The 16,707-nt window shown below is 34.1% G+C and overlaps 2 protein-coding genes across 2 annotated transcripts; both read right to left on the reverse strand.

The window, feature by feature from the left end:
• Window positions 1–955: 955 nt before the first annotated feature.
• LOC125059945 (mitochondrial intermediate peptidase) lies at window positions 956–10,311 on the reverse strand. The gene is made up of 13 exons (XM_047664658.1): window positions 10,138–10,311; window positions 9,649–9,784; window positions 8,983–9,242; window positions 8,533–8,784; window positions 8,088–8,276; window positions 7,331–7,469; window positions 5,911–6,088; window positions 4,972–5,135; window positions 4,045–4,266; window positions 3,563–3,676; window positions 2,673–2,795; window positions 1,788–1,970; window positions 956–1,138 (listed from the first exon to the last, which is right to left on the reverse strand). Exons 2-13 carry the CDS (start codon window positions 9,772–9,774, stop codon window positions 1,016–1,018), a joined length of 2,073 nt encoding a protein of 690 aa, XP_047520614.1. The 5' UTR covers window positions 9,775–9,784; window positions 10,138–10,311; the 3' UTR covers window positions 956–1,015.
• A 2,392-nt stretch (window positions 10,312–12,703) lies between these two features.
• LOC125059946 (GPI mannosyltransferase 4) lies at window positions 12,704–15,913 on the reverse strand. Its single transcript, XM_047664659.1, has 3 exons — window positions 15,481–15,913; window positions 14,424–15,363; window positions 12,704–14,333 (listed from the first exon to the last, which is right to left on the reverse strand). Exons 1-3 carry the CDS (start codon window positions 15,644–15,646, stop codon window positions 13,478–13,480), a joined length of 1,962 nt encoding a protein of 653 aa, XP_047520615.1. The 5' UTR covers window positions 15,647–15,913; the 3' UTR covers window positions 12,704–13,477.
• Window positions 15,914–16,707: the final 794 nt, after the last annotated feature.

The raw sequence follows: 16,707 nt of genomic DNA on the forward strand, positions 1-16,707 counted from the left end.
CTACCTTCGTTCCGCCTTAATAATAATATCGTTGTTACTTTAGTTAAACTTATTTTAGGATTTCATTAAGGTGATAACTTTTTTTGCAAATAGAAAAATGTTTTATTGCTTGCCATTGCAAAAGAAGAATGGCAGTTTTACACATTAGGCCTCTTCTCTCTATCGCCAATATTGCGATAATGCATGTTAAAGCTTCAAGTTCGGAATTTCTTGAAGTGACACGAATTCGACGTAAACTGATGCGTAGTTTTGTCAACAAATGTCACTACATGCCGTGTGCATTCGTAAAATTAATTAATTTAATTATTGTTATTCGATAACTTATCCGATATTTTATTACTTATTCTGCTATTCGGAGTGGAGAAAAATCCATCAAAAAAGACATAACTAACATCGGTCCAGCCGATCTCGAGTTATAAGTGTTGTAACAAACACGACTTTCTTTTATATATATAGATAAAGATAATAGTCTGCCACCATTGTAGCGCTGCGTTTTCTATTAAGAGCGCCTTATAAGTATCTACAGAAGTGTGCTATATCATTTGCTCGTGTCTGCCTCTTAGATTTATATTCCTTATAAAAAAAAAAAATGAGGCAGACACCCAGGCCACTTATATTCCCAAAGCAGGCCATTTTAATTTTTTTGAAGTTATACTTCTTTTGGCAGTGTCTTAACGACTTGTCGCCTCTACAGACATTGTTCTCTTGTTTATTGGTGCAAAATATTTTCGTATGACGTCATTTGAATAAATTACGGGGATAGTATTCTTAATGTGCTCATGGTATAATGGTTGGTACTCGCGAACATTTTGCAAAAACCCTGGCGGTTTTTTTGACGGTGTTTTTGCAAAATGTTTATTGCCAGTTCTGCTCGTCCGTTCCCTTGATTTTAGAACTGGCATTAAATGTAAATTTAGATTTTTTTTATTGACAGTCAAGGTTAAGAAACATTTGAGAATAAAAAACTTGCTGTAGCTACTTTATTGCTGTAGAAAATTTTCTCATAAATAAAATCTTATTTGTCCATAACTTTAAAAACTGTATCGAGATGGTCCTTATGATAGTCCAGTTCGTCAGTGAGAGCGGTCGCAAGCGCACGTGGCGTCATTTCCGTACCGAGATAATCTCCTAATAGTACCTGAAAATATTTTAAGTGTCAACAAATATTCCGTGATACGAGGCTTCCTTGTGTTCGAGACACACATTGTCCACTTTTAAGTCTATAGGCTGATATAGTTAATATTTAGCTCACTGTCAAGTATAAGTTGTCATTATAATGACAATTCCCTTTGGACAGTGGTCAGGTCAGACAGTGGTCTTTGAGGCGACGTTAAGGGCTTGAGACAAAATCACGTGACCCAATAACGTCAAACGAATCTGTTTGAAATTGGTCACGTGACCAAGAGTGAGCTAATGTAATCCCCATACAAAATCCTTCAGCGGTAGTGAGTCACGCTTGTCGAAACTGATTTTGTCTCAAGCCCCAGTTCAACTAAAACAACCTTGACTCAAAGTCATGTGACCTTAATTAAGTATGCGTGAATGTATGAGTATGTGAATGGGTGTGTGTGTGTGTATAAAACACTCTGTGTAGCTGAGAATTGTTATAAGCGTGCGCTGTGTCTGTTTTGGAACCTCAAAATATGTAGTAAGGCCCCTACAAAATCGAAATCCAAATCGGCTAGCATAAGTTTAACTATCTTAGTATCCAAAGATTGGGAGATTTTATTATAAACGAAGGATCCTCTATACGCAATTATTAAATATAAATTTTAATTTGTGTATACCTTCGGCTCAACAGCCCCTCCATGTCTCAACACAGCGTGTCTCAGTCGATCACCGGCACTGCGATTGAGCGGACGCGCGTCAAAGTTCTGTCGCCACACACTCCAAGCTAGCGCCCGCGATATTAAATACGAGTAGTACTTTGCTCCGTAGCCTATTAAATGGCTGAAGCGGTGTTGCCATGCCTGAAAATATATTTGTTTTAGTAAGAATATATATTATACTAGTTGGTAACTTTTTTCTAAAAATAAAATTTTTTGAACCCGTCTTTTTAAATTAATCTTAATGTATATATGACATTTCAAAACATCGATGCGAGATTAAACTTTCGATGTCGATGAAATACGAGCTTTAATCTAGACATATATTCCCGCATTACTATTACATTATCAAGTAAGGAACCTTTTGTGGCAAACATATTATTGTGTTAAGATTTGACGGCTCATTGGTCTAGTGGTTAGTACCCCTGACTGCGAATCCATGGGTCCCGGGTTCGATCCCCGGCTGAGACAAACATCGATGTGATGAGCATTTGGTGTAATGCTTAAGTCTTGGGTGTTTAAATATGTATTTATATGTATATCTATCTATTTATGTATGTATATCCGTTGCCTAGTACCCATAACACAAGCTTCACCAGCTTAGCATGGGACTAGGTCAATTGGTGTGAATTGTCCTCGATCTTTAAACCTATAAAAGTTGTTTAAATAAGCTTTTTAAGACACTTCTTTTTGCCGCACCTATGTAGAACCAGCTGCCCACTGAAGTATTTCCGAACAAATTCGACTTAGGGTCCTTCAAGATAAGAGCGTATCAGTACTTAAATGTCTGGGAACGTACGTGCAGTATGAGTGAGTACTTTAAAAAAACCTATAAAAATTTCTAACCGTATTATCAACATATGGCAAGCCATAATATTGTTTCTGGGCGCTTTGCAGTACTTCGGTAGTGGATTTCTGGTGAGACACGTTTGCACCGTGGTATAGCTGGTCTAAGACTGAGTAGAATACCTGGAAAATTAAAAATACTATAACGTTGGACTATCTTAAAATTATTCTTTTCTCTTATAATATTTATTCCAACGCAAATATATAGTATTTACAATATTCCTTAACTACATAGTAATAATAATATTCATTTTAAAAAGTAACATTGGACTTTAGTTTTAAACCCGACAAAATTTTTAATTTCTCAACACATCTCCAAATTAAGTTGAAATTATGTTTCTTTTCTGAAAGTTTAACAAAATTTTTTAGTTCCTTTTCTCAAATGTTATAAATTAGATTTTCCGTATCATTCCATCTGTTCAATAGGAAGAAATGAATTAAACTAACACAAAAATAAAATTACAAATTGCCATTATTTGAGATTTTACGTAATTAACCGTTAACCGTCAACTTAAGTTAAAAACATATATAATAAATTTAAAAACGGTAAAGGACTGGCTTCTAAACACCTTACACAGAGTAAGAGATGATGACATGACATATTAAACATTCATACACATTACACCCACACACTCACGCACATTCACTCACGCGTGTTACTCGTCGCGTAATGTTCCTTGTTGAAAAAATCTAATTTTTTATTGAAAAACACAATTAATTATGAAATTAACAATTAAGTTTGTTATTAAAGAGCTGGGAATCCTGACACAGGTATTTTTTACTTTAAAGCGTTCCCAAATCATACACATTGAAATGGGGGTATATATAAATATTAGTTAATTTAATAGGCAATAAACACGTGTATATATGTATACTAGCGTAACACTGACCTGTAGTTGCATCTCGCTAGCTCCAAAAAGATATTTGGATGCACAAAGCCGTTGCAACATGTCTTCAGGCATCGGTTCTTGAGTTTGAAAGTGACGTGCGAAACGACGGACTACCTGATTATATTAAATTTTATGTCGTAAAAAGTTTCGTTGCTAATACCTAAATTTGGTGACAATGTAAACTTCCTATTACACTGATTTTTATTTGGTCTTTATGTATGTAATATAGAATAGTATGCCAACTACTTAGAGTTGCCATTTTCGGGATAATTTTCTTAAATAGGTACATAGTTAAAAACTTGTAACTACCTTCTTTTTTTGTACGTCATATCCTAGCTTGCATCTTTAAAAAAACTAAAATTATAGCTTTATAAATGATAATTCTGATAATGCACGTCATAAAATTGCAAGAATGAAGGTAGAAACCAAACACGATTTAAATATAAGAAACTACCCTCATTTGCAATAAATTGTAATTATACCTGCGGACTTGAAGCGAAATACTCGTTCAAAACACTTGGCAATTCAGCTAAATCTGTAGCGCACCTGGTGCCAGCTACGTGCTGATGCGGCGCTCTACCGAGCATGGAGTGTAACGCGTGACCCGCTTCGTGGAACAAATTGTCCACAGAACCCGCGCTCAATAGCGCAGGCCCGCCTCTATGACCGCCGCTCAAGGACAGCATTATCACCACTATTGGGTTCTAGAATTTAAAAACCAGGAGTTGGAGCTACGACGCTGGAGAATGGTTGGAATGAGGATGGCGTATCGCTTGGTTGTGATTGGTCAAAGCCCTGGTTCCTTTTTATATAGAATAGGGCAGGAGGCTCACATGATGTTAAGTGATGGACACTCTAAATTCCAGAAGTCTCGCGAGTGCGTTGCCGGCTTTTTAAGAATTAGCACTTTCTTTCTTGAAGGAGCCTAAGTCGAATTGGTTCGGAAATACACATATATCACAAGGAAATGCATTATGGTTCCGTGAAGTTTTTGTTATTAATCTTGGTTTCTCGTGTAAATTGATATTATTTTCTTTATATTCTAATGATAAAAAATTTTTACCAACATTATGAAAGGTTTTATGTTCTTAAGTCTACAATATTTATTTCTTAATAAGCAAGTTAATTTTTATAGAACATGGGACAAACTGGCAGGAGGCTCACCTCATGTTAAGTGATACCGCCCACCGCCTATGGCCATCTCAATGCCATCGGGCTCGCGAGTGCGTTGCCGGCCTTTTAAAAATTGTTACGCTAATTTTTTGAAGAACCTGACCACAAGGTCACACAAGTGCCTGTGTGTGCATGACACACGTTCTTTCGTCAAAAATATATCTCACGATCTTATTGATTTATTAGGTAATGCCAAACCTTAGGAAATATTGGTGTTAAAACTCTTAAATCTTTACCTGATAAGTTCCGTCGGGCAGCAATTTCCCACCCTGAATGGTAAAGTGGCAGTCCTGGTGTGGTTTCCCCGCTCTTTCATACAAATCGCAATATATATGACCCAATAGTCCTTCAGTCTCGTGTACCACGGCCAACTTGTATACATCCGGAGCCCACGACTCTCCTTACAGAAAACATTATTTAATTAAAACTTCTTTAAGTCATTTACGTTTTAAGTGCTTTTCACCTAACTGCAAAAGGGAAAATGGATTCTAAATCTCCAGCTCCATTCTTTTTAAGTGGGGGAAATGTGTTACGCATACCCCCCGCGATACGACAGCTTGGGGGTGGAGAGTTATATAAACCCACTAAAACCCCATTGCGCCACCGACACTCGGTTTAGATGGGTCGCACTTCTTCGCGAACGTGAAAGAAACCCGCAGATTTTATTTTCTTCTTTTTCCCTGGGGTGTGTTTTTTAATTAAATAAAACCCCAGAAGAGACAAGACTCAAGTTTTGTTAAATGAGTAGAATTTTACACTTTGGCGCGATAGATGGCGTTTAGGGACATTTTAGAATATCAAACTTAAATCTACTTTCAAGAGCTGCCAAACAATTTATTATGTATGAAGTTTGTAATATTTAACAGCGCTCAAGACGAGATTGTGAATTGAGATACGAATTAGAATATAGACCTCAATCAAACGATGTACACGATTACTAAAAATCACTGGAAACGTCAAATTATGTAATGGATTAAAATAATTATAAATATTTGAATAAGTTAAAACATTAATCGAGACTTTTGAGATAATATAAATCCAAAATAAAAAGCTTTTTGAGTGACACAGAACATAAATTATTGAATTGACGTTTGCCACATGACTTTTTCCATAGACAAGTCTAGACTCTAAGCAATATTGACATTTTAGAAAAACATATGAAGATATAAAAATACCTGGCAACATTTCTTCCGATTTTAAACTAATTCCATACAACTCTTGACATAGCATGTTTAGCCCTTCCATACATCCACCCAACGAGAAATACGGACTGAAATCTGTGTTAGCCACGTTAAGAAGCTGTGTTTTGGCTTTGTGTGTGAAGTACGGCGTATCCCAACACATTAGACCATTCTGAAATTTTATTGTCACTATGGAAGAGGCACATTATCACTTAATTGATAGAATCATAAAAAGTAAATGCAATTTAAAAATCGTATGTTTATTTCTTAAACATAGGTAAGTCGTCGTGTTAAACATATAAAAAAAAAGGTGGCGCTACCTTTTTTTAGGTCTGGGCTTCAGATTTATGTATCTGTTTCATGATCATTTGTCAATCTAAAAGGCAAGTAGGTGATCAGCCTCCTGTGCATGACACACGCCGTCGACTTTTTGGGTCTAAGGCAAACCGGTTTCCTCACGATGTTTTCCTTCAGCGTTTGAGAGAATGTTAAATGCGCACTTAGAAAAAAAAACAATTGGTATACAGCAGGGGATCGAACCTACGACCTCAAGAATGAGAGTCGCAAGCTGAAGCGACTAGGCCAATACTGCTCTTTTTGGGTGGGTTTAGAATTTAGACGTCATATATTAATAATGAGATCAAAATAATTACAAACCATACAACTCAGCGCTAAGTTGGAGTCCCGTATGTCAAAATCAAATCATTTTTTAGTTATAAGTTGACATGAAAAAAATAAAATAAGGCCAAATTATCTCTTCCTATAACCGGACCGGACTGTCCAAAAATATATGGGTGTTTTATTGAGCACTTTTTGTTTTTTGTTTTAAAACGTTGAATATTATTTATATATATTTAACTAGCTGACCTGGCTAACTTCGTTCCGCCCTACAACCTTATAATATCGTTGTTACTTTAATTTAACTTATTTTAGGATTTCATAAATGTTAAGTACCTATTACATTAATACAACTTTTTTGCAAATTCAGAAATGTTTTATTGCTTGCTTCCATTGCGAAAGAAGAATGGCAGTTTTACACATTAGGCATCTTCTCTCTAGCGTCAATATGGCGATACTGCATGTTAAGCACTTTCTGATATCCAACATCTTTTGATCAGGATCAAAGCATGGTTATGCATCTCCTCATTCACCTCAAGATCGGAATTTCTTGAACTGACACGAATTCGACGTAAAATGATGCGTAGTTTTGTCAACAGATGGCACCATATGGTTTTTGCATTCGTAAAATTAATTAATTAATTAATTGTTATTCGATAACTTATCCGATATTTTATTGCTTATTCTGCTATTCGGGACGGAAACAAATCAAAAACCATGGCAATCGGTCCAGCCGTTCTCGAGTTATAAGTGTTGTAACAAACACGACTTTCTTTTATATATATAGATGTTGTACCTGGTATGGGGATTCCTGCCTCTTCATCTTGGCCATAGCTTCAAAGTCCACATTGGCTCTATCATGGAGATTATCGGAAAGTATATCTAAGAACTCCCGAACATTTGTTGACGTCTCCATTGTACTCGCTTTAATTGCTCTGAAATTTTTTGAAGTTATACTTTTATTGCGCGTTAGGGAAAATGATGTGAGTAAATTTTTACGATGCGCGCACACCGTCACCACAACCAACACCCTGAAGTTAGCAATAGTCAACATTTCAGTTTTTTTGAAGTTATACTTCTTCTGGCGCGTTAGGTAATTTTTTTCATTAAAAAAAAAAACAAAATTTAAGAGTAAATTTTTTCGATTGTTAGTGTCGTTTTTTCTACAGACATAGAAAGATAAAAAAAATTTCTTGTTACGCCAAAAAAAGTATAACTTCTAACGCGTGTACATAAGAACACACACGTTTTTTTTTTATGAAGCTTTAATATAATGATTAGCTTGGCATCAGATTACAACTTTTCGTGATCATTGATGCGAACCATAATATAAAGCTGAGAGTAAAACCGATTTTTATTTTATTATATAATAGCAAATAATTAATACGGCAACCAAGAGCGGTCTTATTTAACATTATATATAATCTTTTTTTAGAGTATAATATTTAATTATTTCCCTCAAGGACCATTTATACTAAATATGGAAAACGGCAGTAGTCATACTGATACTAATACAATTATTATATTACCTATTAGAATATATGGGATATTACCTATCCGCATAGCTCTCAAAGCCACATAGCTGGGCAAGCCGATGTCTGGCTTGTAGAGTAGCACTGAGCAGGCGTTCCTGTCTTACATCTGGAGCTAGATACAGGCGATAGGCGGCTTCTCTTGCTGCTGCCTCTCCACATTCAGCATACACACCACTTACTATGATATCGTCGCCTTCAGAACTGAAACTATGAATGTATTCTTGAAATAACTACATTACTTCTAAACAATATTGTATATATGTCGCAGCCAACTAGCTTAATTAGCCGTTCAATTAACAGCCTAGCCTTTTAACTAAATGGATCCGTTTACCTAAATGGATCCGTTTAACTAGCGGCCTGAAAGATGTTCAGCCGTAGATTTATAACAACATTTAATAATAGACTTTTTGCTTGCTTGCTTTACCATGTGACCATATTACCTCTAAAAATTAATTCTACTTACAATTGTCTTACATTCTGTGGCACAATTGATCTAGGAACTCTCCGAGGCTTTGCTCCACCAGCCATAAACTGTTGTCCGGTTTGTAAAATCAAATCATTCAAAGCTACAACTTCACGTCTTGCATTCTCTTCTAATTGTATACCACTTTGTTCAAAGTCAAATAAAAATAATTCTGCTAGGTGTTTATCGCCTGATGTACCAGTTTGTACTGAATTCTTAAGAGCTTCATATAAGCCTTTATGTGTATTTAATCTGTAAATTTTATATATAATTTATTGTTTATACATAAGTTAATAATTGTATAATAATTTTGAAAACTACCTCTATCGGATTATCCAATGGATTAGCTTTCAAATACTTTGTTCAATATAATTTTAATAAAAACACTATACATATAACTTTTTATTGAATATGTAAGATTTTAAAGACTAAAACATAGCTAAGACTTACTTTTCAACAACACCACTGACACTAATACATGCGTCTTCCGCTGCACTAGCAAAATGTGGTTGTGGATGAGCTATTCGAACAAACTCTGCAAGATCTGCTACTTTGCACAGAGTATCAGACAACTCGTCAAATATCTCCACCATAGGCCTTGTGGGGTTTGATGTAGCCTCTTCTATTAACCTGTCTGTGGCCGTTATGGCCTGCTCTTTTAATGTGTGGAATCCTTCAAAACTTGTTAGTTCCGGTTTATTAAAAAGGCCCTAGAACACATAAGATTATACTGTAAACATAACATCTACTAATTACTAATATTTCATATTGTTATTTCAGATTTCTGAGCTTCAATAGATTAAAGATATAAAGGATTCAAAATTGGAATGTTCAAAAAATTCAATACACATCCTTCTTTTTTAACTTCTGCCCACAGTTTTGCCCAAATAGATTTATATTTTGACAACAACAATTATATTTTTTCTACTAATTACATAAAACAATATAACACCTAGCCCTTCCTCAAGATATACACTATCTAATTTTTGAGTAAAAGATTGTTTACTGAACAAAAATCTATTTTACATAAGTACAATTATGTCTAAGTCTGCCAACCAAAATCCGACTTTAATTAATCATGAAGGAAGGTAAAGGTAAGTAAATCAGATTACTCACAGTTCTCTCTCTTAAGGAGTCAAATATAGGTCTGTGTGTAGGTCTTGTGTTAAAAGCAGTGGCTAATGGTGACCAAGTACTGACACCGCGCCGACTTGCTCTCCAAATAGGCTTTATTAGCTTCATGATATTGGACCTAGAATATTCAGTATCTGATTAAAATCTTCATGTCATTGTGATAAATTTGACCAACGAAATCAATTTTCTAGAATCCCAATAGTTATCCTCAACATTGTGAAATTTGATAATGGAAATAAGTTGTAATTATTTATTTTATTTGATTTTTAATAGAAAATTAACCCATAATGTTTTAAATTAAAGGACCTTTTTGTTAAAAATAATAGGTACAATTTTAAGATAAAAATTGTATAGGTTTCTTAAAAAAGAAACAAACCGTTGTTTTCTAATCTAAATGTTATTGTGTAAAATTGTAAAAGGTTGTTTACTTTGGATTTTCAAACACTATCATAATAAATTAATAATACTAACCTTTTTAGAGAAACAGTTAATCAATATATAGTTATTGTTTATAAATATATTATTATCTAATATTTTAATGCTCAACTTATAAGAATATTATGATTTCTGAAATTATAAATGTAATTAAATTTTCAAACATTTGTTGCTATTAGTATTAGGTATTACATTCTTATTTCTTCGCCTACTAAATCTGCTCTTCAGACTTCACTCTCGAATCACAGACTAGGATTTATAAAGACTCAAGAGTCAAGACCATATAAATAAAACTCTGTCAAACTCAAGACTAGTCAATTGCAGAGATAATATGCCTTCTAATCAACAAACGCCTTATAACTTGCTTGCTTCGTGGATGGCCCAGCCTGAGTGGCTAAGATGGAAAAGTTGTATTTTATGTATTAGTGTAGCTGTTTCCACATGGTGGTGCGCGGCAAATACTGCCTTAAATCACGCTCAGTTGTGGAACGACGGACGTTGAGGTGATACGGATGGAATTTCGTATTCTGCTTCGATGTCCGACCATGACATTCAGCTGCAGTAATTAATATAAGGCCTTCTATGATGATGATTACAAGTTGTTGTTTGTAGTAAAAACAAAGAACAATTTTTATGGCCACACTGCTTAAGCAATTGCAAACTCCAATTTCGCAAATCGATTAAGATCATTGAACCTTCTATTCGAGTTCCATCACTTCCACTTATCATGGAAACGGCATAGCCTACGGGTCACTATGTGCGTTTTCCAATTACAGAGCATAATGCGACTCAGTGCCGCACAATGCCGCATAATGCTGAAGCTTAATTGGAACGTGAATTAGTTTTCAAATGCATCAGCAGAGTGCGCTAAGTCAGTGTTGAAAAAAAAAATTGTTTTCAATAGAGTTAGCAACCTCATTAATGTATAAATAATGTTAACGTTAAATAAATGGTTAACAATAATAATTGGTTGAAAACTTTTTACGCTTATTTTAATAATCAAATTATTTCATTAACATTTTTTTACTGAAATAAGAGAAAATCTTTAAAGAATATAAGGTTTTAACAAGAAAACAGTAAAATATATAGATTCATGTAAGAAGTTTACATCATTTACGTTTTGAGTAATTTTTTTTAAATGATTTCTAAAAAAAAAAAAACTTTTTCAAAACCATTGCAATGTTTACAAGAGTATAATCCTGTAAAATAAAATTTGTTTACAGATCCGAATTTTAAAATAAAATTGTATTCATATTTTAAATGTGGAATATAAAAAAAGTAACTACATATTTATATTTTATACCTTCATCCATACTTATATTTTTTTTTAGCAGTTTGAAATAACTTTAATTATTTTCAAAATCTACGACGAAACAAATTTTTCAACAATAAATAATATTTACTAACGAAAATTTCGATAAATGCCAACTTAAAGAAAAACACTGGTCAATTTTCTGTCACTGTGTTGGTATTTATTGCGAGAAGCACACGAGAGCATTAGTTTTGAGAGTGCTCAATTGTGCGAAGCGTTGCTGTAGTTGGAACATGCAACGTTGAGCATTATGCCGCATAATGCGCTCTAGTGCTGTAATTGGAAAACGCACCTAATCTCCTCTTTTTACATATTAGTATTCTATTGCATAAAGGTCATAATCATTATGAGTTATGACAGTAACTACCTTCAGAGGGAGTAGGAACATGCAACATAGTTTCCACTAATTGGATATCATAGATTGAGTTTTTATATGGCGGGTATGTTCAAAAACTCGAATTCATTAGCATAAAGCTGCGTATAAATTAAGCGCGGCAGCCGCGCGAGCCAATGTTCGACCAGAGTTGACCTTCATTTGCCGCGCGAGCCAATATGTAGATATAAATTTAGTTGGACGTGACTGCCGCGCGCGGCAGGCGATCCATCACGAACAGACCGCGGCGGATAGTCAGACCAGTTCACTCTTGTAAATCTGCGAGTATGGACGCGCGTGTTCGGGCGGCTGCCGTTTTCATTGTGATTCACCATCTTATTTGTAAAAAAAAAAATATTTATTTATTTTTTCAAATGTAAACTGAACTTTATTGACTATAATGACTCCTTTTCCAGTCTTTGATTATTTAATTGTATGTAATTAATTATTTGCATGCAATCAAAAACTATTTTTAATAATGCCAGAGAAGTATAACTTCTTACGCGCGTACATAAGTACACGCACCCATTTTTTTGTATGTAATTAATATATAATTGTTATATTAGTTACTTTATAAGTTATAGCTTTGTCATCAATATTTAAATCCAACTTTATATATGTACAACTGTATATGTACGCACCCTTTTTTACGTATTCAACTGCGCGCGAGCCAACGACTGAAGCTCCTTTGATGCGGTCTCAAAAACCGACATCGAGCGGATCGACCCGCGGCACGTTCGAGCGCGGCAATGTTCGAGTCGCCGCGCGCGGCGATCCCGTCTACATAGAGCGCGGCCGCCGCGCGCGCCAATGTTCGATGGTTTGCCGCGCTGAATTTGTACGCAGCTTAAGACTTTTAACAATTCAATTCAACCAAAAGGGTACACATTTATAATTGTTTTTAATAAAATAAACAGTAACTAAGATAAGCGTTTATTGTAAATACTGTGATATTGATTGATTTTAGGATCTTAATAAAAATACCTGACAAAATGCGAGTGAATATGAGGCATTCCCATTTAGTATAATTTAATGCATAATAATAATTAAGTGCATTACCATTTTTACAAATTTTTCACCTTTAGTGTGAACAATACATACACTATACAATACATAAAATGGTTAACTTTTTATAGAAATTGTTTTCTATAGGTCTTGATTCCTATTATTTTCTATAATAGCAAATTGCAAGAAAGAAACATTACTAATGATTTAACATGAGATTCAAATTAAAAATCTTTTACAGTCTTATAATAATTAGTCACTAATAAAAAAAAAAAAACTTATACACTAGGTACTTATATACTATTATAGTGGCCATGTCATGTAAATAATTATAATTAAAGCTAATTTAATGGCCCAGATTGCCTTTTAAAATTAATTCTGAAATGCTTAAATAAAGATGTCCAAAGTATTCAACACTGTATAAACTTATTATTTTATATTTAAAGCTGAGATAAAAGTACAACCTGAACCTTTATTCTTTAATATGAGTTTTACAGGATGTAAAAGATTCTAATAAAATAAATATTGATTTTCATATTTTACAGAAAAAGCATACAATTGTTAGATTCAAGTATGTGTATAAAAATATTCAATTTTAATGACTGTAATTGTTTTAAAAAAATATGGCAAACATATTTTAACTGGATGGACTCTGTAAATATTGAATGAACTAAGCCAAAAACTACTTAAAGTTTATATGTCTCATTTACCTTAACATGAAATACTTTTAAGCAAAACTGATTTATAAAGCATGAGATTCTTTCCAACACAGTGAGATCAGTTTGAGCATTGTTACTTATAATTGTACTACCTTTAACACAACTTTTATCATCTTCACTTGGAAAATTAGGAAATGCTTCAGTACAAAAATGAGGATAGTAAGAACTGTGTTCTATTAAATTTATATATTGATATTTACTTGCTTCCCCGAATAATTTTTTTTCTAGAGAGCATGGTGATACTACATACAGTTTATATTTTTTCTTGTATTTATGATAGCGCATTTCTGCATTTGATAACACTTCATCAACATTCATAAATAGTTGATCCATTGGTAACGAACCATATTTATGAATAAAGGTTGACGGAGCAATTGTAAAACTATGTTTCGATGTTCTATCCTTCCAAATTCTAGTAGTGCTTTCTAGTTGAAGAAGATAGGTAGGAATGCTATAACTATGTGTAGTAATTACATGCATATGAGAACCAAAGCTGCTTTTGTTTTCATAATAAAGATCATTAATAAAAGGATAAATACCTCCTTGATGGATGAAACCAAAAAATATAGCAAAAATCATATTTAAGCCGTACCATACAATTATAAGTAACTTCTTTAATGTCTTTACGTCCTTGTCATCTACCTCACATATATGGATACTGTTACCATATAAATATACTAGAGGCACTAGTATTGGAATTATAAAACGGGCTTCTTGGTGAGGAAATAAGGAGAGCACAGCTAACGGTGTTATTGCTGATAATAGCATTAGTCCTCTTATGCTTTGTATTTTAGGCATTTTACTGTATTGCCCCTTGACAAACCTGCAATTTACACAACAAAACATAAATTCATTGTAATAAACCTTTTAATAAATTTTACAGTAAAAAAGTATTTTAAATTTAAAACATTACCTGTACATATTAAGTATAACTGCACATCCAGCTAGTAACCCCAAAACATTAAAAAGGATGGGTACATTCACAGCCAAGTGAAGCCAACGGGGATGAATTCCATGTTTAGTTAGTTTTCTTACATCAGTGTTATATCTTAAGAAGTTAAGAGGCGTCACAACCCAGTTACTCCAGGATATTTGAAGAGATTCAATATCAGCTAATGTCAGGTAGCCATAGTAGGCGGAATCAACAAGGATGCACAACAAGACCATTGGTATACCACAAACAACTAACATAAATATTCTGGCATGAAAATCGGCAAACCCTACTATTTTGGAACCAATTCCTCTATGCAACCAAAAGAATATAGGTATTAGAGCAAATCCTATGAATGTAGGACGATTAAATATTCCTATCACAACCAAAGATGCCAAGCTCAAAACATTGTTTAAAGAATGCTGAGGTAAATGTGTTTGCATTTTATATATTCTCACTCTCTCCATAGGTGTAACAGCATGTTTGTATTTTTCTTGTAAATATTCTTGGTGATAAATGACATTGTCTGACTTCAGCATACAGTCTCCTACTAAATAAAGTAGAATGGAAAAAAATAACATTTCAAATGTATTTGAAAAACAACGGCAACAATATATGAGTACCACATAAGAACTTGCAAATATTTTTAAGCGGTTCCTGAAATTCTGACCATACATTATGCAGAGTTTATAAAGACAATAATCGTTAATTAATGAGAGAAGACATATAAAAAGTCTAGGTATGACTAGCAAGAAGTATGGTGAACGCAAGTCTATTTTAAAGTAGTGTTTTATAAAGGGATTAAGAATCCTTATAATGTAAAGTGGTGGGCCTAAAATAAGTTTTGGTATAAATATATTTCGTATTGGGAATTTTGGATCAAATTCCCACGTTCTTGCAACATCTACATCAAATATATCACCTGAAAAAGAATTAATATTTTATAATTGTTGTTTATAACAAGACTATTTGTTTCTATACCCCAGACTGAACGAATATGTCAAAGATAATTAAATATGTAACAAAATTCTTGACTTACCGGCAATAACTTCAACATTTTGAAAATATTCGTCTGGGTGAATGTATCCTGTTTGAGGTAGTAGCGTTAACGCAAATCTAAGAGTAACTAGGATCCAGTATGAAAACGGCAGTGGCACCGTGTTCTTAAACTTTATAGATTTAAGTATATTTCCTTTCAGAAACATTTTTAATGTTTATTTGATTTTTCAGTTATATATTATGTGGATGTGGACATTTTAAGCATCACCGTTTCATGAATCTGCACAATAACAAGCTTATACATTAATTTCTGCTGAACTTCAAACATTTTTAGGCATTCATTAAATATTTTTTTTATATCGCAAGTAGAAACTTGTTATGAGTAGAACTCTTTTCCCTTTATTCGTTTTTTAAATTTTGACTCCGCCTCAGTACCATCAATATTTGAAAATTGAATTTCGATTTTCGAATTAACGAAAAGTCATTTCTTTGATGTTTGACAGCGGAATTCGGACAGTTACGTTTATAGGGTTATAAATGGGTGCCGTTGTAAGTTGTGACTATGATCTATCAATAAGCAACAGTCACATTTGGAGGCAATTGTCAGGCGTGACTTCCTAGTTCCTGCCCTTTCACCTATCTGCCTAGCGGCTAGCCTTTTTCATATCTTCCGTCAACTAATGGGGCGTTCCCACGGAGCGTTAATCACGACAGTCAACTACGCTAGTCAACTGTCGTTCGTGACACTCACGAAAGTGTGAATTGATGAAACGTTCACATGGTTGGGGGATTTCGTGCCGTTCACGCTTCGTGTTTCGACTTAGTCATTATCGAAACATCGATATATAAATCTCTATCACGGTATTCCTCCAAACTTGGATCATATAACACCTTTTCCATAGAATATAACTCCAAAAAACGCGTAGTTTCACTGTCGTTAAACTTAATTCCACGTTGTTGTGACGACATCTTGGCTTCACGAACGGTATATCACGACTGAAAATCAAACACGTTTGATCTATCCACGCTTGAGTCGTGCGCCGTTCCTCACGAAAGCAAGTTTAACGCCTATGCGTTCACACAGAAGTGTATTTCACGAAAGCGTGGATGACTGTCGTGATTAACGCTTCGTGGGAACGCCGCTTAAGACACAAAGAGCCTTATATGTAGTTTTCTCTCGCGTTACCAATGAGTATGCAATGTAAAATGAAAATAATAGTTTTGCATAAAAAGTGAAGACATTTTAGCAACATTCGTTTTAAATACA

The sequence above is a fragment of the Pieris napi genome, chromosome 20 (genome assembly GCF_905475465.1).
Source record: "Pieris napi chromosome 20, ilPieNapi1.2, whole genome shotgun sequence".
Taxonomy (NCBI): domain Eukaryota; kingdom Metazoa; phylum Arthropoda; class Insecta; order Lepidoptera; family Pieridae; genus Pieris; species Pieris napi.